This window comes from Lampris incognitus, chromosome 14, assembly GCF_029633865.1.
Source record: "Lampris incognitus isolate fLamInc1 chromosome 14, fLamInc1.hap2, whole genome shotgun sequence".
Lineage (NCBI taxonomy): Eukaryota > Metazoa > Chordata > Actinopteri > Lampriformes > Lampridae > Lampris > Lampris incognitus.
The window spans coordinates 12,340,517-12,363,618 of NC_079224.1; the positions used below are offsets into that span (position 1 = coordinate 12,340,517).

General features: G+C 46.6%; 1 protein-coding gene across 3 annotated transcripts in view; it reads right to left on the reverse strand.

Annotated features, from left to right (window-relative positions):
- Positions 1 to 23,102, reverse strand: part of LOC130124278 (band 4.1-like protein 3) — a 71,645-nt gene extending 48,543 nt beyond the window's left edge. For 2 of the 3 annotated variants that reach the window (XM_056293735.1, XM_056293737.1), the window contains exons 1-2: positions 22,870 to 23,100; positions 4,282 to 4,502 (exon numbers count right to left, since the gene is read on the reverse strand). In XM_056293735.1, coding sequence (XP_056149710.1) covers positions 4,282 to 4,491 — 210 coding nt within the window. In that variant the 5' untranslated portion in view covers positions 4,492 to 4,502; positions 22,870 to 23,100. Of the gene's footprint in view, positions 1 to 4,281; positions 4,503 to 22,869 lie in introns of all 3 variants that reach the window. The other variant, XM_056293734.1, reaches the window with a different exon arrangement.

Sequence of the window (23,102 nt, forward strand, 5' to 3'; positions counted from 1 at the left end):
TGGACCTTTGATCTCCAGTATGACACGCTGGATAATGTAGCCTAATGGACCTTTGATCCCCAGTAAAACACACTGGATAATGGCTGGATAATGTAGCCCACTGGACCTTTGATCTCCAGTATGACACACTGGCTAATGGCTGGATAGCGTAGCCTACTGGACCTTTGATCTCGAGTATGACACGCTGGATAATGTAACCTACTGGAACTTTGATCTCCAGTAAGTAACACTGGATAATGGTTGGATAGTGTAGCCTACTGGACCTTTGATCTCCAGTATGACACGCTGGATAATGTAGCCTAATGGACCTTTGATCCCCAGTAAAACACACTGGATAATGGCTGGATAATGTAGCCCACTGGACCTTTGATCTCCAGTATGACATGCTGGATAATGTAGGCTACATTATCCAGCGTGTAGCCTACTGGACCTTTGATCTCCAATAAGACACGCTGGATAATGTAGCCTACTGGACCTTTGATCTCCAGTATGATACACTGGATAATGGCTGGATAATGTAGCCTACTGGACCTTTGATCTCCAGTATGATACACTGGATAATGGCTGGATAATGTAGCCTACTGGACCTTTGATCTCCAGTATGACATGCTGGATAATGTAGCCTACTGGACCTTTGATCTCCAGTATGATACACTGGATAATGGCTGGATAATGTAGCCTACTGGCACTTTGATCTCCAGTATGACACACTGGATAATGGCTGGATAGTGTAGCCTACTGGACCTTTGATCTCCAGTATGACACGCTGGCTAATGTAGCCTACTGGACCATTGAGTGGTTAACCAACTGGTTTGGATCTACATAAACATTGGGTATGTGTCTCTACAATACTATCTTCAATGATACCGTTTTCAGTCATGATCTTATATCTGGTTTTATTTAGTCTAATCTATCTACTGACCTACTTACCTATCTACCGATCTGTTAACACTATAGAACGACCAGGATTTCACTCCGACCTAAAATGACCACGGGTGGTCAAAATGACCGCCAGTTTTTAAACTCCATATTCTGTCAAGATAAATACCCAGTTGAGATATTAATGCATTGCACATGTTAGTATGTCTGTTAGGAAACGACTGACACCAAAATAAACATTTTACAACTTTAATACCATTTTTCCAAACAATTTAAAATGGCCGCTGTCCAACGCCTGCAAATACTGCAACGCCGTGGTGGTAGTCAGTCATGGTGCGTCTGAAATGGCGTCTCTAATCAGACATGTTGGCAATAATCAAAACTCAAGTTTAGACTGTTACTCTGCACTGGAGAACGCTAGTGGGTTTCTAGAGCAGAGCAATGAACTTCGCGAAGGAAATGACGCGACCAACACACATCATAAACAGTGACATGACGCACACGATCCCGCGCAAATTATGAGCCATCTTTTTGCCCGCTCATGGTTTTTTTAGGTAGATCTTATCATAACTTTTTTTGTGCAATTAAAACTAATTTTAATGCAAATATATGCAATTTTAGGAGCATCCAGGGGGCAGCATGTCTGTATCTTTTTTTTTCCCACTAAGTTATTAGACTTTGAAAATCCAAAACTGTCTAAATGATGGCCTTGGTCGTTCTAGTGTTAAAAAAGGAAGCGAAAGAGAGTCAATATATAGAGTTAGTGTATATATAGTATGCAAGTAAGCAGCTGGTTTGGAAGAGGAACTTGTGCAAACATATTAGTTGGTGCCCTTGAGTAATGCACCTGGGCCAAAAATGCAGCACGTATTGGAAACACGAGACGTCGTCTAAGGTCAGCGTACGGTAGAGTTAAAAACCAGGGGAACGCCTACGCTCTGGCCATACTGCTCAGCCTAAAACATAACTTCACACAGCTCTTCTCTTATGCTAGTCCACTTTGATTCACCATCAACTCATGCTCTAATTCGTCCCCTCATTAAACACTCCAATTCCGCACTTAAATTATTCCGCATTATGATAAAAACCAGACCGCCGGGTCAGTGGGGTCGCATGTTTGAGTATACTCCCACTGGACACTCAAATGGATGGAATGAACGGAAGAACATGTCCCAGCCAAAGGCCTTTTTCTACACATCTGCTCTCTGGGTGACAACTTGACCTTTGCAACCCCTTCATATTTACTGCTTGTTGTAACAGGACTGAAAATGTAAACTTGATTAACTGATGCACTTTACTCTGAAGCTGCTCTGGATTAGGGCAGCAGCCAAACATCTCTAATGTAATCTAATGGCACTGAAAATAAACAGCAGCCCTGTGACGAGACAGTGACAGTAAAGGGCCGCTCAAGGATAAGCCACACCCACACGCGGGCTGTGAACCTCTGCTGGTCTGAGAGGATGATGTTTTCGATCTAGACCTTTCTAAACTGTCCAGATAAAAACATGACTAAAAAAAGCGAATAATCAAAAATTTTATAATTTCAGATCTTATTACTGCAATTCCTCACGGCATCTTTACATGTGTAAATTAGGGGCATGCGGGTAGCATGGCGGTCTATTCCGTTGCCTGCCAACATGGGGATCGCCGGTTCGAATCCCCGGCTCGGTCGGGCATCCCTACAGACACAATTGGCCGTGTCTGCGGGTCAGAAGCCGGATGTGGGTATGTGTCCTGGTCGCTACACTAGCGCCTCCTCTGGTCAGTCAGGGCCCTTGTTCGGGGGAGAGGGGTAATTGGGGGGGAATAGCGTGATCCTCCCACGCTCTATGTCCCCCTGGCGAAACTCCTCACTGTCAGGTGAAAAGAAGCAGCTGGCGACTCCACATGTATCGGAGGAGGCATGTGGTAGTCTGCAGCCTTCCCTGGATCGGCAGAGGGGGTGGAGCAGCGATCGAGCCGGCTCAGAAAAGTGGGGTAATTGGCCAAGTACAATTGGGGAGAAAAAGGGGGAAACAAAAAAAGGTGTAAATTAGGGCTATGGCACATGAGGCTAACCTGCAGCACACACCAGGAAGGCGTCAACATTTTCTTGTGTTCCAGAGTTAAGTGAAAATAAGTGTTTGGCAGGATAAGAATGTCTTTTTGCATTGTTTGAATGTCTATTTACTATATTGTTGAACCTTACCGCTGATAAGTGTGTGATTGCTGAAGTCGCACATATTGTAGTCAAAATCTCAAATGCAACCCACAAAGAAGAAAAAACAAAACAGCGTGACCAGCTGAGCCGAGCGAGCCGTGTTATTTTTTTGACGACCGGGGGATTTAGCTGCAAAGAACGAATCCGCCTTTGGTCTGCCAGTGCTCCTCGCTGCCTGGCAGCCGAGGAAGTGCGATTGGTCAATCAGCCGATCAATCATAGTAAGCGCGGCCACTTGTTCGGACCAATAGCTGTAAGCAAGCACAGAAAAGCCAAATAACGTCGGCGGCTACCTGGACTGTGTCAGACACAAAACAGATGGGCTGCGAGCTGCACCCCCCCCCCCCGACAGAGAGCGGCGTCGGTTTTAAAAACCCACTGAACTCACCCAGAGAAAGAAAAGAAAGAAGTCATGAGATTCTTGTTTATCTTTCACCAGAATTACGACCAGATTTATCAAGCAGGTTTCTAGCGATTTCCTCGATCTGGAAAACGCGGACGGAACCCAGGAATAGAGGCGTAAAATTAGATTCCGGTTTCCCGGAGGTCCCAAACTTGTTAACGTATTAGGAATTTGGAGCGATTTGTCCTGCGATCATCCGTCGCCCGCCCGACCCCTCGCAGGAATCCTGTCGCGCTTCTGCGTCACTTATGCATGTGAGCGTACGCATCACAGCGTGCACACGTCAGTAAACGCACATGCGTTGGTTGTATGGCACAGAAAACAATACCCAAGTGACCGGCATTATGTAAAAAAAAAAAAAACCCCAAAAAAAATTCAGGGCCCTTTTGCTTTTGTTTTTATTACTGTGGTGGATTTCACACAGTCTTACAGTAAAAAAGGGTAAAAAGACAAAAATCTGAATAGATAAAACTGAGAAAACTGAAAATGGAGGAAACAAAAAACAAAGCAGAATTTGGGGAAAGACGTAACATATTCAATAGGGCCCTAATCCGAGGATACACATGGCTCGTGAATCCCAAAATTTGCCACCCTCCCCTAATAATTAGGGACTACATCCCCCCCACCCTTCTGATCGGTGGTCCTTATGAACAGCGCTTTCCTGGTTATTTGTGGCTGATGTCAACCTCCTCTAAAGCCACAGCCAGACTTTAACAGCATCCAGCAGGGGGTTCACTTCCTACCCTGTCCCCAGTCCCTTGTTCTCAGTGTGTGAAGGTAGTGAAGTAGGGGGGCTGACCTGTTCCTTCCTGATGGGGGTGCTGTGTCCGGCGGCAGCAGGGAGCGTCTCCGGCTGGGCCTCGGGCGATGCTGTCTCTCCTGCTGCCTGGCTGGGCTGGGCTGTCGCTTTAGCCTTTTCCTTCTCTGTCTCTTTGCTATCCGGCTCCTGCTGCTCCTGCTGCTCCTGCTGCTGGTTGGGCTCCGAGTCCACGCCTGATTCAGTCGTCATGGCAAATCACGCTGGAACAGAGAAGGAGAATAAAGATGGGGCAGGAGGAGGAGGAGAAGAATTAGATGAGTCAGCCGACTCATTTTCAACGCTCTATACTGTCATTTCTCAAACCCCCCCCTCCCCTAAACAACTCTGATGCAGATCCAAAACACAGATTTATGACAGAGGGATTAGTGAGGAAGGAATCCTGCATCGGCACGTTGGCCCAGTTCGGATTTGCCACCCTTCCACTTCCATGCTATCCATACTCAAGGCCTTCAGATATTAGCAATTTGAGCAGCACAAGGTTTGTTAGTGTTTCAACTTGAGGCTATTCACACATTAATAGAGCTGGACTCGGCTCATAATACCTCATAATATAACACTCTGCTTATAATAATAATAATCATTACATTATCAGCTCATCTGCATATCTAGGTCAATTTAGTCTGCGAATAGTACTACTTTTACAATTTGTAATACAACTGTTGTCATATCTTCACTATTATATAAGGTAACTTGTGATCATCATTTATCAACACTTATCAGTGGACTGAGCAGAAGATGATGCAATGCGCAAGCAGTTGTACGTATGTGTGTTATTCACAAGAGCCAGGGTGAAAAGCCAGATGCAGCCACGGCGGTTAGACATAAAAGGGCGGTAAAAACCAAACTGGGTAACCATGTGATATCTTGGGCGTTGAAAGCAATTGCGCAGCAATGCTAAACATCTGAACGATGGCCCTGCATGTCTTTCATAACACGAGCCTCTGCAGCGGTACAGAGCAGCCTACCCAACTGCAGACACGCTCCCCAGGGTCTTGAACAGTGTAACAAGAGGAAACATCTAATGGGCCGTTTTGCCAAACTAAGATGACAGATAGGACAACTTGCTTTTGCTAAAACCCTGAGGCTTTGGGGGATGTGGAGTGTAGAGGGTGTGTGTGTGTGTGTGTGTGTGTGTGTGTGCAGACCGGCGGGGGCCTCAGAACAGAATCTGGGGTTTGTAGTAAGGATGCCTGTCATTCTGCCGTTGGAGTCTTTCTCTCTGAGCTCTATTTATAGGACCTGTGTTTACTCTGACGCGGTGGGGGCTGAGGAGGATCTCCGACTGCCGACTGCGGCCATGACCAGCAGCCTGCGGGACTGACGCGGGAATATTGTAAACCAGGGGGCGCCCAAACTTTTTCACATGGACATGTGCCTAACATAGGATTGGCCCCTTTTTTTTTTTTTTTTGGAGAATCACACAAGTATAAATTACCTCCTAGGATTAACGTTTATACAAGATCGCAAAACAAATCATAAAATATTATGATAAAATTTCATCAAAATGGATAAAATGGGGTAAGCTGTGGTAAACTTGGATAGGGCAGAGTTTTCTCGAGTGCCTTATTTGGCCTGCGGGCCCTGCTTTGAGTGACCCTGCTATAGACGGCACTGGCAGGCACATAGTTGGAATATTAATAGCTGGGGTCCGGCCCCGAGGCCACGGGTGTGCGTGTTGTTTACTAATGTTACCGTCACACTCTAAACACCAGTGGTGTTTCAATTAACCTCAGTTAAATTTTGAATTTGAAAGAATCCCCCCCCCCCCTTTGGTGATTTTTTTTTGGACATTGTACAAATTTTAAGAAACTGCGTGATTCAATATATTTGCTGTAGGGTGTAAAAAAAAAAAAAAAAAAAACGGTTTTGCTGTTAAAGCCAAAAAGTAATTTCCCTCCGCTAATGAGCATGGGTTCAGCTCTGTGTGTAACTGCCTTGGAATAGGATTAGAGCACGATGCCAAATCATGCTTTGCCAAGCATCTAAAACCACTCCCGAACAGGGAGTTGTGCAAGATTTTTTTTTTTTGTTTTTAAAGAACAGGATGATGTTTAACTTGATTCTGTGGCAAATTCAGATTTAGCAATGAAATAAACCAATCGGGTGCCGTAAACAGCTTACTCGGCGTTTCTGCCTCGGCTGTGGTGCCAGTCCAGAGCATGAGTGTTTGCAGCTGGGCGGGTCACTGAATGCAACACGCTGATCAAATTCCTTATACTGTATCTTCAAGTTGGCTTCAGGCACTATAAAAAGGTTGTATAGATTACAAACTCTTGATTATAGGGTTGAGTTACTATAAGCGGGGATGTGAATGAGGTTATGAAGTCACAAGATCCAAATTCCAGTCCTGGCTTCTGAAAGAACATGTTTTTTGTTTTTTTTGGGGGGGGGATTTTTTCTGATGGAAAACAAGCAAAGGGCCTTTCTGAGAGATTGCTGAGGTGAATTCAACCAGAACCCCATCTAAACCTCTCTGTTGCTCCATGGCGTCATATGGGGCAGAGTTGAGCACCAACTAAGTGATGGGCTGGCTGAGACGGGGCCGCACAGCTAACCTTTGCTTTTCTTCAACCCCTATTAAACAGGAACTATGGCTGAACAGGAGGGCGGTGGGGGTTGGGATGGGGAGGACCAGAACATCTTAGCACCATAGAAATGGAGGAAGAATAAGTTCAGTCACTGGTTACTGGTGACAGGCACTCTTCACAGGGCCACACAACGGCTAACACAGTAGCCTTGTGTGCGCCGAATACTATGGTGGGACTGACACATACATTATGCATTCAGAATGCTGCATTCACAACACATTTATTGCCCTAGTTGGCATCGAGTATACAGGGGCAGTTTATGACCGAGCCAATTCAGCCTGATCATGTTAAACACGAGCAAACGGCTTTTAGATTGTGTCGAAACACTACGCCGAAAACATTTTGCCAAATAAACAGATAACTTTTCTAAAGATGTTGTATGGTCAGGGACCGCATGATGGCTTGGCGGTCGGCACTATTGCCTGACAGGAAGAAGGTCCTGGGTTTGATCCCAGCCCTTAAACTCTGCACGCGTTCCCCCGCGTTCGTGGCCGTTTCCTCGGGGTAATCTGGTTTCCTTTCAGAGTCTAAAGACGTCCATGTCAACTGAACTGGAGACTCCCAACTGTCCCTAGGCAACGCGAGTGGTTACCAGCTATCTGTCCAGAGTGTCGCCCTGCTTTAGCCGGACGGAGATACTACTATACTCCAGGCCGCTTTGACCCCCATCTGGATTAAGTAGGTACAGAGAATGAATAAATAGTTTCAAAATGGCTTTAAGCATAAATGTCACCTGATACGAAAAAAGCAAATGTATACTTCCCAGACACAGAGATTTATTTAAAAAAAACAAAACACATCAAATCATCTTAGTGGTATGATCTTTAACACGGGAGAAGCAAAACCTTCAGCACCCATGTTTCCTTTAGGGACATGACCTTGCAAAACAAAGACATCAATGCAGCCATTGTGATTTTCTGTTGCTCGCAACAAAACCAACACAAATCTGTAGTATACCCTGTGTAAGAACACAGCTATTGGTGGCAAACCAGACAAAAAGCCAAAATTCTGAGGGGAACTGTGTTCACAGATAACAGCGAGACGGCTGGATAATCATCACGGCAAGAAACGTGCAACGGCGGTGTAACAGCTCAGTTGCATAAATGATGTCGAGTGCTTAAATGCATTGGCGCTGCACTCTGCAGGCGACCATTTTAAGAGCCACTTGTGATTGTAACGCATACTGTTGGGCAGTGTCCTGCACACGACACCACCCACACACACACACACACACACACACACACACACACACACACACACACACACACACACACACACACACACACACACACACACACACACACACACACAGGATATGGCGCCGCCATCTGTGCCGAGATGCCATTATCTGGAGTAAACCACAGCTGGGCCCATCTCTATACTACGCTAACCCCCACCCCCCACACCTCATATACACACCAGGCCCCTGGGGGCTTAGGAAGGTTACATAGAGATGACTGCCTGGCTGTTTCCGACAGGTCCAGGCTCATCTCAAGTGGGCCATACTGTTACCAAATCACCTCTGTCTCTCTCTCTCGCTCGCTCTTTCTGACTGCAGGGCTGACAGCTGTCCCACATACAGCCACTGTAATGGGATAGCGTGTAGCTGGCCTGATCACTCTGCTCAGACACCTCTGCAAAAACGGGGAGTCTTAAAATCAGAAGAATAGAAGTGTTTTGAATATGGCATGTAATGTAGCTATTTCTTAAAACGTGGAAAATCAACAGATTCCAGTAACATGGGATGAAGTGCAGGCATTTCATATTACTCTCCTTTGGATGTGACAATGAAGGTTTTTCTAAAAAAAAACCTCTGATTGCAGAGACAATTCGGTTCTCTACATCCAGAACTAAGATGGGAGAATTCTACTGAGGAAAGCATACAGTTTTCATAAGCAGGCCTTCTAGGTCCATATTCATAACACTTACTGTCACTGGCACAAGAGTCGACACAGCCAGAGATGCAGTGCAGACGAGCAACCTAGTTCACTGTTATCTCGGCTGGACAGTCTTGACTGTGCACTTCATTACGCGAGCATCATTTTGGTTGTACACAGCATTTTCCGGCCACAGTTAGCTTCTCTTCACATACAGTACAAATATCACCAGTTTGGGTAAAAGGGGCACACATTTTTTTTAAACCCTTCAAGAATTCCTCTATTCGGTTAACAGCCCGCCCATTCTCTCTTCAAATAGATATTAAAGCAGCCAGTTGGATTGGAAGACTGGCACCAAAACACGGCGGCTAAATGAAGTGCCAGTGTCTGCTTATGCAAAGGCTGAGACATACAGTGAATAGGGTACAGATGGGATTAACCATTTTATATGATTAGGCTAGCGATAGGTAATCACTAAATCAGCTGTGACTCGATTCCCACTAATGTCTGCCCACCAGCATGACATTACAAGTCGCTTCAGCCTTCTTAGGCGTCCGCCGATGTCAGCAGGGTCAACATGTGTGCCGCCTTTGTCCTTGCTGTGAAGGCCGCTGAGGCAAAGTCGTAATTTGTGACACAAAACCAACTTACTGTTGTACCTATACGCAACGTGCGCTCGCCGAAAAACGAAGCCTTGCATGACAGGCCAAAAACACAAGACATCTTGCAAATTCTAGTCTTACTGTACAGTCAAAAGGAGACCGGAGTGGTGTCGATGCAGTTGCCCACTGGGGACTGGGGTTCGCGCCCCGGTCTCGTCAGATCCGACTATGGCCGGACTCGATGAAGCAGCAATCATTGGCAACGCTGTCTTCGGGAGGGGGGCGGAGTCGGCTTGTGTTCGTCATGTGAATGCGTCTCTGTGTGTGTCGGAAAAACAGTGGTTCGGCTTGGATTCGCCTTGTCACGAAAGTGGGGAGGCGCTTTCCTTCGAGACTGCCGGCCGGAGAGATGCAGTTGGCGAACGCATGCAATATGAGGGTGGGTGTTTGAATTAAAATAGGGATCAATTGGCCACTAAATTGGGAGAAAAAAGGGAAAAAATCAGAAATAAATTTATAAAAAAAAAAAAAAAAAGGAGACCGGAGAAATGGCAAAGCTGTGACCCACGATGCACTTCTAGTGTGTCAACCCTCCCCCCTCCCCTCCCTCCCCCCCCCCCACACACACACACTTCTGACATGGCCCATGATACCAACGCCTGGCTCTACTGCTGCAATAAGCGCTTACAACGCATCTTAATTAAACCGGCACGGGCAGGCACGGGCCCTAGCATACCCTAGCTAAGGATGAGAGGATGCTAACAGAGGTTGGACGACTTAGCCTTCTCACCACGCCCACCGCAGTGCAGATCACAAAACACCAAACGTGTCGTCTAAACGCCAAGCATCCCGACGACTTCTGAGGACCCCCCCCCAACCCCCCCAAGCTGGACACAGACGTCACCAACCCCCCCCCCCCCAGCTGGACACAGACGCTAGCGTGTGGACCGTGACTCGGCTCGCGACGTCATCATTCATTGATCTGACATGTCGGCGTTTGGGATCCCAAAAACATGTTTTACCCCCACCCCCACTCCCCCCCTCATTTCCGGCCATTTATTTTGCATGCAATGCCTAAGTCTCCAAACGGTTTGAATGATTCACTTGGCGAGAGACGTTTTCCTCCAAGCCTGACTTGTTAAAAAAAAAAAAAAAAGGTCCTGCTGCTGCTGCTGCTGCAGGCAGACCCATCCGAGAGAGAGAGAGACTGTAGCGTTACAACGCTGCGCACTAGAGGACTACATGCAAGACCCGCAAGCAGGACCGAAAAGCCCGATACGTCCGAGACATTTAGCCACGTACCCTCGACTCCACCGCACGAGCCAAAGCAAGAGGCACGAGCGCATCTTTTAACGCCGGTCGTGTGTCATCGGCCGCCCGCCTGACGTGGTCGGACGGCCCCGCCACGACGCGCAACGGGCCAGAGAATCCGTAGAAAGTCTTAACACCCGGACCGCACACGCCTACGCCGGTTTACGGCACTAAGGAAGGCAGCAACACGCAGACAGTGAAAGCGCAGCGCTTAGTACCGGTTGTCGTGCGTCCTCTCTCCTTCGGGCCCGAATAGGCGAGCTGCGTTCGCGGCGGGGGCTTGCTGGGTTTCCTGACCGCGGCGCTGCGGCTCGCTCTCCGCCAGCCTATCAGACTGCGCTGTGCGGCTCAGAGCAGCATTGTGGGATAGCAGCACAGCCGGGGCATTATTTGACTACACACCCCCCCCCCCTCTCTCCCTCCCTCCCTCCCCAACACAGCGGCACACTTCATGACGCTGTGCACGCCGAAGGCATTGTGACGGCGAGAAACGTCTCCGTTTAGACGGACGGCGATCGTCGGCACGGTTCAGCAGCGTCCATCCTGAGACGCGGCGGCCCGTTAGCGGCCGATTTGAAGCGGGACGGTCTCGGCAGACGCGTTGCTCCCCGCGCTCTTCCCTGCCTGGCTTTACCGTAACTATAAGACGGGGGCCTTGCTCCCGTACTCCAGGGGCGCCCTCTGACCCCGTTTACACCCGGTTTTAAAATGCGTTTACGGGCGACCGGATCGCAAGTGGACAAGCGAGACACGCCGCCGTTTACAACCCGCGTCTGTCGCGCGTCTCCACATGCGTCCTGCTGCCCACTTGGGATCAGGTTTCGTTACTCCCAAGAAGAAGAAGACTTCCTGTTATGTCCTTGTCCGTTTCCCCTCGGGGGGTGAATAAAGGGTTCTGAGTCTGACCGTCGGGGACGCATCAGGACGCATCATAGCGTTTACACTACTGAAGATATGTGGTCAAATGCGTCCCAGACCGGTTCACAAAACGCTTTTGGTGGTCGTTTACACTCTTATTTAGCGCTGTCTGCTTGTGATCCGATCGCAACCCCCCCCCCCAAAAAACAAAACAAAACAACGCATGTTAAAACCGAGTGTCTGTCACACGCGCGCACGCGCAGACACACGCCTAACTTTAACCTTTACCCTAATTTAACTTAATCCTAATTCTAATCTTAACCCTAAACACAAGTCCTAAACCTAACTATAGTCCCTTGAAGAAGTGAGGACCAGCCACAATGTCCTCACTCCAAAACTCAAATTGGTCCTCGCAAATATATAGCTGGAGCTGGACACACACACACACACACACACACACACACACACACACACACACACACACACAAAACCTTGCCCTAATTTGTACCTAATCCTTATTCTTACAGGACCTTCTCCCGGAACCCGAGTCCTACCTCAAAAAAGGGAGGACTGGCCAAAATGTCCTAACTCCACTCTTATGGTTAAAAACCCATTGGCCCTCGCAAAAATAGCTCAACACACGCGCACGCGCACAAATCGGTAACTGCTCCAGTCAAATGTACATATGCTTACACACTCAAATACGCTCCATAAGAGCCTGTTTTTAATTAGTGTCTAGGCTGTTCCCTCGAGGGATTTGTGGGTTTTGCCTCCCTCCTCCCAGTGGGATTTTGACCCTACTCTTTTGGCATGGCTTGGTCACTGCTTTGACTTTTATTCTCACTAATTGCTTTCATCCTCTAGTATAAAGTATGTAAACACAGAAAGAGAGAGAGAGACAGTTAAATGGGCTGACAAACAGACAGGCACACAGCAAGAGACAGACAGACAGGCAAATGCACAGAACATGCACAATACTAATAAATGTACATGCACACAGGCGTAAACATTTACTCCTGCATTTCCTGATTTACTGCTCTCAGTTACACATACATTGCTGAAACAGAGATGTGTACATACCTACACACACCGTACATGCCTCGCTGAGACAGCAGAGGCAGACTGTGTGCAATAACATGTACAAACACATGTACAACTTCCCATTCTTTACATCTGCCTTTGAGACCTTGAACATTATTACCATGTGTAGCATGACAGCAGCCAAAACTACAGCCAAATCCCCAGTCATTGTCTAGCTAACTGTAGCACGGCTAATTGTGCAGTCTGACCAAAATCATTAACTGTTTTACGTTCACATTTAGCTGACGTTCCCATAAAGAGCAGCTCAAAATTGGTTGCAACAGTAGAATTTGTACAGAGCCCTCAGCATGAAATTTACAAGCAACTTGATGGTACAGTAAATTGTAGGGTCCAGAGCCATAGTGCTGTGACAAGAGATGTAAAGATTATGCAAGACGGTAGAAGTGCTCAGAGATGGAAAAACAAGAAATCAGAGATGAGAAGTGATTGCAGACTGGACAGTTTTTGGCAGACACTTCCTGGCAACGGGTTGTAGTGGTGTCATGATGAATATGTTTTTTTTTTCAGGAAGCCTAAACCTCTATGGCCATGCTTTACTTGTAATGACCAAATGACAAGAACTACACATTTTTGCATCATGACAGCCCACCACTTTAGGCCAACTAAATCTCCAAACCATACGATACTTGTTAAATTTTGACCCAATTATTTCATATTTCCACATGTTTTAAGAGAACAAATATTGGGTCTGTGATAAATTTGGCTTCCTCATCAACCGCCCCCAGACTGTAACACTGGACAAGCACACATCCTCCACCCTAGTCCTGAGCACCGGCGTCCCCCAGGGTTGTGTGCTGAGCCCCCTCCTTTATGCACTGTTCCCACATGACTGCCAACCCAGCCACAACTCAAACGCTATTGTTAAGTTTGTGGATGATATGACAGTCATCATATCAGACAACGATGAAGCGGCATACAGGAGGAGGTTCAGAAACTGACAACATAGTGTGCTAACAACAACCTGGTCTTAAACACCAAAAACACCAAGATCACACACAGTCCTGTCCACATCAACACAGAGGCTGTGGAGAGAGTCCCCTGCTCCAGGTTCCTGGGTGTCACCATCCTGGGCTGACAACACCTCAGCTGTGGTGAGTAAGGCACAACAATGCCTTTATAATCTGAGAAGGCTAAGAAGAGCCAACCTCCCCCAAAAGCTGCTTGTCAGCTTTTATAGATGCTCCATCGAGAGCATCCTAACAAACTGCACGACAGCCTGGTACAGCAGCTGCACCAACGCTGACAAAAAGCTCTCCAGCATGCTGTGGAAACAGCACAGGACATTGTTGGCATTGAGCTGTCTAACTAGAACATCTTCACAGCACTCGCTGTGTGAGAAGAGCTAAGAACATCATAAAAGATATTACACATCCTGGACACCATCTGCCTCAGCCCATCCCATCAGGTAGGTGTTTCAGATAAATCTGCACACACACAAAGAGACTGAAAAACAGCTTCTTTCCAAAAGCTGTGGCACTAATGAACTCAGACATCTCCTCAGTCTGATGGGACTGATGTGCTACCACCATTGGGCACGTGCAATATTTGCAATATTTACTCACACGTCACTTTAAGCCACTTCATATCTGTCCACCACACTTTTACTGCATTTTTGATGGTGTTTTTGCACCTCGTAAGCTGTATTTTATCATTAACTATTATATTTTATACCTTATACTGCTTATTATTTTGCATTTATATTATTTAGACTCTGTGATTTTATATTTCTTATCTCTTTTATCGATGCACTATTCTGAGGTTGACACAACTGCACTTTCTTTGTGCTTGGCACAATGACAAAGTTCTTGAATCTTGAATCTCGAATTGTGCTGTTGAGTTTGAATATTTATCGCCTATTTTACTCAAAATCTCAACAATTTTACAGTTTCCAACCACTTTCCAAAGCATACCAGTTGTTTTTTTATCCATTTTCTTTTTTTTTTTAATTTTGCATATTTTCTTGAAATCGCCATACTTTAAAGCACAACCGTTGAGTCAGTGACAAACCCTGCTTGGGTAGCGAGTGTAGCGTGAGAACCACCCTCGCTAATTCAGTAAGCATCTCGTCAGTATAATTGTACAGTATACTTAATAGTCGCCCTGGGTACGATGTTCAACTGTAACCATGGGGTCGTCAGCGACTTAACCCAGCACCCCCACTTCAACCTTTGGGTTGTTGTGAGGAGGGTGTTTGGTCACCCAGCAGGACTAAAAACAAAACCTGTCAAAGGGCGGATGAGTCCCTCTGTGAACCAACGGCCATCCATACCTGGAGAGGGGATAGGGACCACCAGGTACTCCCCCTACTGAAACACAATGATGACTCAGCCAAAGAGGTATCAGCTGTGCTCCTACGACCTCCATAGTTTACGGAACTGATGATGATAATAATGATACTTAATACGCAACACACCCTTTTTTCAAAATTACAATCATCTTCCAAAGCATACCCCACAATGTCTTTTTCAGGATTTTTGTGTATTTACTTGAATTGCCCATGCTTTACAATGAGTCGGAGATAAACCCGGGTTGGGTACACGGTGCTAATGGACCCCGCTGTGAGGAAGCACAACAGGCAGTAGAAACCCTAATGGCTAACTAGGGATGTCTGTGCTCTGCACAACCCAAACAAGAGATAGCTACATTTAGAACAGGCGGAGTCGGGAACAGTGTCGTCATGGCGCCCGTTGTACCGTCTCAGACATCAGCGCATCATTGGCCTGTCTGGCTGGTGTGCTGTGATTATGTGCCTATCATTAAAAAAAAATAAAATAAAATTTAACAATGTAAACTGGAAGCCAGGGAGATCATCCCATCTTCAGGGAAACCACGGAAGTTAAGTCTGCGCCTAATTCTGTCTGACTCCCGCAATTAGCTCGGATGGTAAGTATAGCTCACAACACATAGTGTGACATAATTCGTAGTGGTGTCACGGCCAGATGGGCATCTGAATGCAGGACAGCTGGTCCAAACGCTCTGTGTAATGTGACGAGTGGGTTGAAGCCGCTGTTTGAAACCGGGGTTTTCTTTAACTGGACGCAACTGGAATCACATGCAGTTCTTAGGACGGTTGCGAGTGAGGCAGACCAAACAAATACCAGAAGGTGTTGAAGAAATGTACCTCTGTCCGCTCTCACGTGGAAACCAGCAACGTATGACTGAACTTTGAATCAGTCACTTTTGAGATAGCACTACGTGTAACAGGAAGCATAAAAGAAATCTACTTTTGATAATAGCTTACATAGAGGAAGATAAAATGATAGAAGGTGACGCCCAGGAAAGGCCTATCCCTATTCGTTCTGAGTGAGAACACCACCTTTCTCATGCAGGTTTTTAGTGTAAAGAATCACAACCAAAGAAGAACAAAAGGTCCGTGATCAGAAAACAGTGTCATTTCTTTTCTCATTTTTAAATCATTAATTAAGTTTCCTTTATTAATCCCCTTGGGTAAATTCAGTTACTGCAACTTAACTCATCCTAGCTGTGATGTGTGTAGCTTGCAGCAGTCGGCTGCCGCCTTCATGCTGCGCCCGGGGACCAACTCCAGTTCTTTTACCATTGCCTTGCTCAGGGGCACAGACAGGAGTATTAACTCTGCACGTTTCTTTTGATGGTGGGGGAAACCGGAGCACCCGGAGAAACCCCACCGCAGACACGGGGAGAACATGCAAATTCCATACAGAGGACGACCTGGGATGACCTCCCAAGGTTTGACAACCCCGGGGTTCGAACCCAGGACCTTCTTGCTGTGAGGCGACGGCGCTAACCACTGGGCCACCATACCTAAGATGGGGTCTGAATACTTGACATTAGAGAGCACAAATGTCTTGTCTGCTTGGTGGTCTAAATGCTGTGAACCTAATGGATTAACTGAATAACAAGGATTACAAACCGTTTTTTTCAAAGTTCAGCATTTTTTCATCACTGTAAACACTCGGTGCATTAGCCTGTCGGGAGGACGATCTGTCCCGTCCTTCTATAGTACTACATTTCAACAGTCGGGGCTCTGATACATCTGATTTCAGGACTCTTCCACAGCAAAGTGTAATAAACATGACCCAGCACTGGTCGGCGTCGATGTTATCCTGTATCTTAAAATAGCCCAGTTCTTGTTTCGACCGTTTGGGTATCCTGAGATGAGACGCTTTTATCCAAAGCCACTAACATAGTGAATCAGCAGTTAGCAGATATAATAGTGTGTCAATCCACAGGCATCTTGGAGTACTGATTTGTAAAATCATATCATAGCAAAGAGTGCAGGTCTTTACCAGTGTAAACAATGCAAAAGCACAACAAGGAGATCACCAACAGTAACACGTGAGGGATCGATATCTGGACAACACCACAAATCCATTACACAGTCAGACTTAGAGACAATCTATGGATTAAGGTAGGCCGGGATGGAGAAAGTGAGTCTGCAGCCCTGATGGAGGACCGGAGTTGATTTCACCATTTTTGGGGCCAGGTGACAGAAAAGTCTGGACCTGGAGCTCAATCCTCTTGAAGTGAGAACAGACCGCATCCTTCCAGAGGTCAAACCCAGAGGGTGAGCGGAGGGTGTACATCTGGGTGACAACCGCTGGAAAAAGCAACTAGCTCAAGCAGCAACTTAGCTTGCCTTTAAACACGTATTAAAGTGAAAATTTTGAATTTGGATGAAAATTTCACACATTCTTTCTGGAAATGAATCAGTTTCCTTGAACTTCCCAGGCCTGCAAGTGACACTCTTTTAAATTCCCCTTTTACAGACGTTCTGTGACGGTGATGACCCAGCGTGAAGAAATGACGGGCCTGCTGAGTGTCATTTCTCTGGTAACAATCTGTATGAATTGCTGATAAGCACAGATACTGGGTGGACAGAGTCTGTGGAACAGTCCTTGGTCAGCAGAATGACTAAGACCAACCCAGACAGACAACATGTGATCTCTGGACTCTGCTTAGCGTATGTGGCTGCTTGGCTCTTCACTTTTTCTGCTTTGTGCGGAGACTCTGTATGTTCCCGTGCAAGGGTCCCATTCGGTCCGACTATATAGTAGCCTCGGCCATGACCTTGGTTACTGCTGAAGGACCATGACTACAGCCCCCCCCCCCCCCACACACACACACACACTCAAAAAAAGATGAACTTATTTGCATAATGCTGCTCGGCAGTGGAAAATTACTGACCTCTGAACTAACTGTCCTTTTTTTCCCCATTTTACTGCTTTTGAAATATCTAAAATTAGTTTGAATTTTTTGTCGTCATAGCAACGTGGTATTCAGTGTACTACACTGATCATGGGCACAGTGGGGGAAAAAATGTCAAATTATTACGGTGTCCCAAATATAAATTAAATATCCCAAATTTGAATATAATACTATTTGCTGCAGTCTTCCTCCAACAACTCAGACCCCCCCTCCCCATCCCCATCTATGTGAACACGTCCATAAATGCCATATCTTAGGAAAAATGTGTTGTTAAACAAGATAAACATAATCACTGCAGAGAAAATGATAAGTGGTGCTTGATATGCAGTGTCGGCCGTACTTCAGAAAGCCTCATTAAAACTTGTAAAAGCGAGCCTCTCGAAATCAGTAACCTTATGAAGATCATTACAGCGATCCAATTTTCAGTGCCCCAGTCAGGACAAGCAATTTGGCACCTCATCAATATATAATTATGTCGAAGCATGTCTGTTACAATTTGTGGCAAATCTGCCATGTGATCCAATTAAATAAAACAGGTCCAGGCTTGCATTCCTAGTCATCCCTGGGGCACGGCGGGAAATAATTGCTGGTCCAGAAGGAGCCTCACTCACAGAAGTCAGCCAACTTCTACTTTTTTCTTTTTGCTAAAAAAGACACACAAAAAAGTAGAAGTTATACACCCACACACACACACACACACACACACACACACACACACACACACACACACACACACACACACACACACACACACACACACAGTCAGAGCCACCATGAACTCTAAAATATGTGCCAGGCTCTCCACCAAATGACAACACACTGACTCTGGGCAGGCCTAAGCTGCTCGTATCAGGGTGACGTGGAACTCTACTTCTCTAAATTCAAAACCTTGAACACAAAACACTTCCCAATCCAACCGAACATGACGACGAGTTCAGGTACTATTGGAATGAACCCAGCTTCGGTTCCAGTTTTCCATTTCGAGCCGGCCGGCCAAAGCGTTGGCGCCAATCCTGGTTTGTGCCACAGGCTCTGCCAACGCAACAATCCCCCGGCTGGCTAGTTTTGCTCTTCCGCGGCTCGACTACTAGAGGGCCACATTCCAGCAAGCGCACAATAGATGCCAAATTGGAGTCTGATTCCGATGCTCCCAAAGTGCCCTAATGTTCCCGATTCAACCACCTGCCGCCGGTACACCCTAAATCAGAGCGGCTGGGAGGGAGGACACAAAGTCAGACTTTCACTTTTTTCCTCTACTGAAGTAGCGCCACTAGTTTGTGTTACGCAGAACGATGTCTTAGTATGAATGCGAACCCTCCGACGCGAAGGGACGCCTCTGGATACGCGAGGGCACATCTTATCTTAAGGAACCATAAATGCTGTCAGCGTTTCTAGCCTCCGGAAAGCGGTAGGCTGATGACTGTGCCCTTCACGTGATTACAGAGGAGGCTTTTTTAGACCAAAAGAGGAGAAGCGTGTGTGTTGATGGCTGGAGCAGACGGCGGCGGGGTTTAGATTTAGCCTTTCCTTACCACTGCGGGGCCTGTTAAACGATCAATACTGCAGCTCAATAGAATATTTTCAGTTGGCAGCTCACTCACTCTCCGTTTAAAATTAGAAGACAAGGGATCGTACGCTCTATGATTTTGTCTATTTCCTGAGGTGGAGAGATAGCGTTTAAAGAAAGAGCCTGAAAATCCTGGAAAGCTTTTATATTTCAAATCTTCTCTGATGCACAAGTGCCCACATACCACATACAGACGGACCTTTATTATTTCTGGGGTTTTTTTGTTCTTGTATGCTTTTCTCATTTTAAGGTTGGTTCTATTTTGATTTTAATCCCCCCCCGTTTGTTTTCTTGTGTCGTTGCGGAAAGCAAACTGCCTCACAAATAGCGTTTTATAAATAAATCCTGATTGAATTGCACGCTCCTTAAATACTGTGCAGAGTGCAAATACGCCACCGAAGTAAATCATCACCCGTAACCTCTTATCCGTATCTAGTCAAAAAAAATCAAAAGAGGAGAAGGACATATATTAGATAAGATAAATAAACTGAGGGGAAAAAAAAAATCTGAGACGGGGACAAAATGCAGCCCGGCGTCTTTCCGTAGCAGCGTTCCAGAAAACGGATTGATAGCGGTCCAGCAAAGTTCTTGGCAGAAAACAAAAGTGTCTGCACAATGGCACTCTTGTGGAAGACTTCAAAAGAAAGCCACGGCCGACCCCTCGTATTCCCCACTATAAATAAATCATGACTGCTAAGGTGCCATCTCGGGGACCGTACCTTTATAAGGCAAAGACGACTCTTGAGTGATCGGGCGACGCTGGGGAGATAGCGAGACTTCCAGCAGGCTTATCTCTCCACCCAGCGAAACCGAGTCTCACACACGATCCCTTCCCACCCCGAGGCTTTGGTGAACTGAAGCATCGCTGCGTTCACATGTTGAGCTTCGCACATGATCACGATAAACGCTGAGCCCGAGGCCAACGGGTCGGTCGTTGGCGGTTAGATTTCCATTTTTGCATTTTCAATCCGATGCGTTTATCTCCAAAGTGACTCACAACGGTACATCGACTGTGTGTTTGTGTTTGTGTTTGTGTGTATGTGTGTTTGTGTGTGTGTGTGAGGGGGGGTTAACGTCTTGCTCAAGGGAACTTGAACAAAACGCGTGACATCGGGAGATTGTGGGGAATCGAACAGTTATGGCACAGTCTCTCTAAACCTGAGGCAGCCCCACCGCTGTTTGTTTAATCAATTCTCTACAAACCAAGTACAACAACACACACTCTGGATACACCACGGGGGGGGGGGGGGACTACTGCAACAACTCCAGCTATAGGCTCTACTTTCTTTTCCTGGACAATTTCAAGATGACTTTTTTGCTCCAACCTTTTGCATGTTGTATTGTTAAATCACGATAAGGAGATTAACAGGCCATTGTAGTTTACCTTTAACCCTCTTCTCTGACACTCAACATGGCCCTACAGGATCCGTCTCGCGGTCCCAGATGACAAGACGGTGTGGTTTCGTGGTAATGGCTTCTCTTCCTGTACATTGGCAGGTGTATTGATCATGACAGTAATATTGACAAAAATGTCTTACACAGATAGCATTAACAGCCCGGCACGATGACAGGTCGTCATTCCATCGCTGTGCTATTTTTGTCAGCCTTTAGGAGGCATCCGGCTCGGTTTAACATCTTCTTTGTGTTGGTCCTTCGGTCTAGGACCAGTCTAATCAATATTGGTGAACATGAACAACCACGTGCCGGAGCTGGAAACGACTGAAATAAGACACGACTTGTGAAATCTTCAGGTCTGAAGTGAGTGAACAGGAGAGATGACACAAAGGTGATAAGGAAAACAACCAGGGGATTCTTTTTCGAGGATGGCGTAAGCATTTCCTGGTCGTGAACTGTCAACAACCAAGAGAGAAATTTAATTTTTTTTTCAGCCGTACTTTCTCGATCTCTTGGAGCAAAGTGGAGTTTGCCCTTGCCCTCTTCCAGGGAGTCTGGCTCACAGAATCAGCTTCACTCCGGTGCTCTGGAGCCGGAGGGGGATTAAACTGCCTTGCTCAACGAGCAGGTGGCAGGTCGGCCCTTTGTGCTCAAGCTAAAGGACAACCTCATCGACCATCAGCCACTCTGCTCTCACAGCTCAATGAAGAGCTTGTTATGTGGCGCCACAAACATCCGTCTCCCATTCATCATGAGGTCAGCCGCTCCAGACATACCCGCACATTTGCACCCCAGAGACTTTGTATTTTCAAGGTCTCCGTCTTCTGTGTGAAAACGCTCCAATAATTACCAAGTTACTGGATTCCCAGACATGATGGGAATTTCACTTTTTGTTATGCACATGGACCTCGGTGCACAAGAACAACCGATCTGCCATATTTGCTGCCAGGGAAAGGAACCATACTACCGGCATTCACGTCTTTTCACCGTATTGAAAAGCAGGAACCTGGACAGACTGGAATAATATTACTTGGCTATACCTTGTAATAATCATGTAATATATATGGTGGAAACACAATTGTAAGCCCCCCCCCTCACATAGAAGCGTTAACTACTGGACCAAGAGTGGATAATAATGACCGTTGACCATTTATGAATGAATACCCATGCAGATATGAAAATATGCACGTGCACAGGCTACTACCAACCAGTAAACGTGACATACCACGATGGACTTTGCTCGATCTTATCTTCCAAGAAAATGGCTGAGTCCATTCAACTTCATTATTCAGCCTCATAAAACCATTAACACGGTACTGATCAGTAGGAGATGTTGCATCATAAAAAGCAGCATAAAACCCTGAAGATCAATGTCTTGATACCACCGAATAAGGGAGAAAGTTTTGGGGGGGGTTTTTGTTTTGTTTTTTTTGCTTTTGCTCCTAAAGATCCTGCAGGCAAAGTGTTCAAGTGTGTTTGTGAGTCGCTCCGTCCCAAGTCTGGGCAACGTAAGAGAGAAAAGGCCTCTGCGGTCATTCCGCTCTGGACGTCTGCTAAATACAACCGAGACAAAAAGGAAACACATGCTGGGAGCACTTCCCTTTTCTCAACAGCGTGTATGTGTCCGGCGAGCCTTTGATCAGGTGTGTGTGTGTCTCTGTGTGTGTGTGTGTGTGTGTGTGTGTGTGTGTGTGTGTGTGTGTGTGTGTGTGTGTGTGTGTGTGTGTGAAGAAAGACAAGTTGTGCTTGCTCAGCGGTTCAGAGAACAGTGAAGTGCTGATACCGGCGCGTCTCTATCGCAGCACACCATCGGCGCCGTCTTGAGACCCCTCACGCCACACGTCCAATGGCGGATAAGAGCGAGACCGTCGCGTGCGTCCAGATCTTGTCCAATGTTTTGATTTGCGACAGGACAGAAAAGTGGCTCGCGTCATACCGAACGGCCGCGTCGTCGTCTCGCTCACTGTGTGCGCGCGCGTGTCTCTCTGTGTGCGCGTGTGCAATTTCTCTATGGCCGTTTTGTTTTGTTTTGTTTTTACTGTGTTTTTACTTCCTCCTCGTGAAAAAGAAGCGATACTCACCAGCGAAGGCGGTCCCATGTCACCCAAAACCGGCAGGTCCCGGCGCAGCGAAGCGAAGCAGCCCGACGGTTGACAGACAACAGAGCAGAAGACGGAACAAACAAATCAATCATCTTACGACAATCTCCACAAAACGACCTTTTAAAACAAAACAAAATCCCAACTGTTTTAAATGTGAACGACCCCCCCCCCACGAATTCAAGTCGTGAAAACAAAAGCCGTTCCCGAGGTCT